A 2031-nucleotide genomic window follows, 5' to 3' on the forward strand; every position below is an offset into this window, starting at 1 on the left:
AGGGGAGGGGAGGGGAGGGGAGGGGAGGGGAGGGGAGGGGGGGCGAGGAAAGGGGGGGAGAGGGGAGGGGCGGAGGAGAGGGGAACAGGAGGAGGAGGCGAGGGACGCGCCGAGTCCTATGGCGGCGCTGGCAAGCGAGATGGACTCCTGCGAGGAGCGAGATTAGCCGAGATTAGCCGAGATTAGCCGAGATTAGCCGAGATTGGCCGAGATTAGCCGAGATTGGCCGAGATTAGCCGAGATTAGCCGAGATTGGCCGAGATTGGCCGAGATTGGCCGAGATTGGCCGAGATTAGCCGAGATGGACTCCTGCGTGGCGAGAGCGGCGACCTGAGGGAGACGCGAGGAAGGGCGTCACGGACGTGTCGTGTTATACTCGCGGGCGCGGCGACGGTGGGGGTGGCGATGGTGGCTGGGGCGGACTCGGGTCGGGGCTGACCGGGGGTCGGCGGCGGCGGCGGTGACGGCTCTGGTGAGCCGGGCGAGGGCGGTGGCGGCGACAGCGGAGGGGGTGGGGAGGGCGGCGGCGGAGAGGGACGCCCCGCGGGGCGGGGGGGCGGCGCACCGCCGCCGAGAGGACGGCGAAGACGGGGCAGATCAGGTAGATCTCGGTGATGATGGAGGCGCCGACCTTCCGAGCGAGGCGGAGGAGACGTCTCTGCCGAAGCACCGCCGAGAGGCCGCCGAGAGGCGGCCGAGAGGCGGCCGAGAGGCGGCCGAGAGGCGGCCGAGAGGCAGCCGAGAGGCGGCCGAGAGGCGGCCGAGAGGCGGCCGAGAGGCGGCCGAGAGGCGGCCGAGAGGCGGCCGAGAGGCGGCCGAGAGGCGGCCGAGAGGCAGATTAGAGCGGGCCGACCTTCGGAGCCAGCTCTGCGACAAAGGCGGGCGCGAGGAGCGCAAAGGCGGAGAAGGTGGTGGCGATGCCGACGCAGAGCGGGACGATGGCCTTCGCGCGCTCGGCCTGGGCGAGGTACGACTCCGCCTCCGCCGCGGCCTGCAGCGTCACCGCCGCGATCTCCTTGCCTCGCGCCACCTCGACCTTGCCGTTGAACTCGGCCGACAGACCGATGGCGGCGGAGATGGCGCTCATCGAAGGGACGAGCACTTCGACGAGCTTCTCGGAGAGGCCGAGCGGCGCCACGCCCGCCACCAGCACCGTCAGCGACAGCGCCAAGAAGGACGTCTGCGACACCTGCGGCCGCGCGCCGGCCGCCTGGTCCAGCATCGCCATGTCCCTCTGCAGCCGTTGCAGAGAGACCTCGACGGGCATGCTGCGCGTCGCCTCGCCCGCGGCGGAGAGCTTCTCGCCCAGACCCGATAGCACCGACAGGGCAGCCTCGCCGGCCTGGTTGGCCTGCTGCTGTGCGCCGCTGGCCGCGGGCTCGGCAGGCGACGGCGGCGGCACGCTCGCCGCGGCCGGCGCGGGAAACGCAGATGGCGGCTGCTCTACGGCAGCCAAGCGCGGACTCGCACAGCGGGGATGCGCCAGCGTCGGAGCAGCCAGCCGGAGGCCGCTGGCCAGCGGCAACAGGAAGTGCCAGCAGCTTTGCCGCATTTTACGTACACAAGAATGTTACCGGAAAACTCCCTCACCCGACGGATCCCAAGGTGCCAGTCGTTGCGTCGCCTGCGCTGGGGGCTGTGCCTAGTCTCCCCCCCTTTCCCCACCCCCTAACAGGTAACTACACCCGTGCGGCATAGCTTGGACGCTGGTGCGCTGCCAAACCTTTACGGCGCGACATTCAAGCGCCGCTTTAACCATCGTGACTTTGGTTGCAAGTCGTTGAAGGAGCTCGTGGCCAAGCTTGATCGGTTGGGGACCTTGATGAAGGGGGACAAGATGCATGTCGTCGCAGCGGACGAGCTTGGCCTGCTCCGGCGCAAGAAGCGCTACCGAAGCGGTATTCCAGTGCCTGCGGTGCAGGGCGGTGACACGGAGCCGGCAGAGTCTGGCCAGATCGCGGCGGCGAAGCGAGCACGGACAGAGGCAAAAGCACAGGCGACCCATGATGAGGGCCAGGCGGGCGGGGAGAC

General features: G+C 69.7%; 1 protein-coding gene across 1 annotated transcript; it reads right to left on the minus strand.

Moving 5' to 3' along the window:
- Window positions 1-937: 937 nt before the first annotated feature.
- Window positions 938-1552, minus strand: EMIHUDRAFT_247592 (hypothetical protein; the record flags this gene model as incomplete). Its single annotated transcript, XM_005764414.1, has 1 exon — window positions 938-1552. A coding segment is annotated over one exon (615 nt), but the record flags the coding sequence as incomplete, so codon positions are not given.
- Between the last annotated feature and the right edge of the window lie 479 nt (window positions 1553-2031).

Source organism: Emiliania huxleyi, assembly GCF_000372725.1.
Source record: "Emiliania huxleyi CCMP1516 unplaced genomic scaffold EMIHUscaffold_590, whole genome shotgun sequence".
NCBI classification, from domain to species: domain Eukaryota; phylum Haptophyta; order Isochrysidales; family Noelaerhabdaceae; genus Emiliania; species Emiliania huxleyi.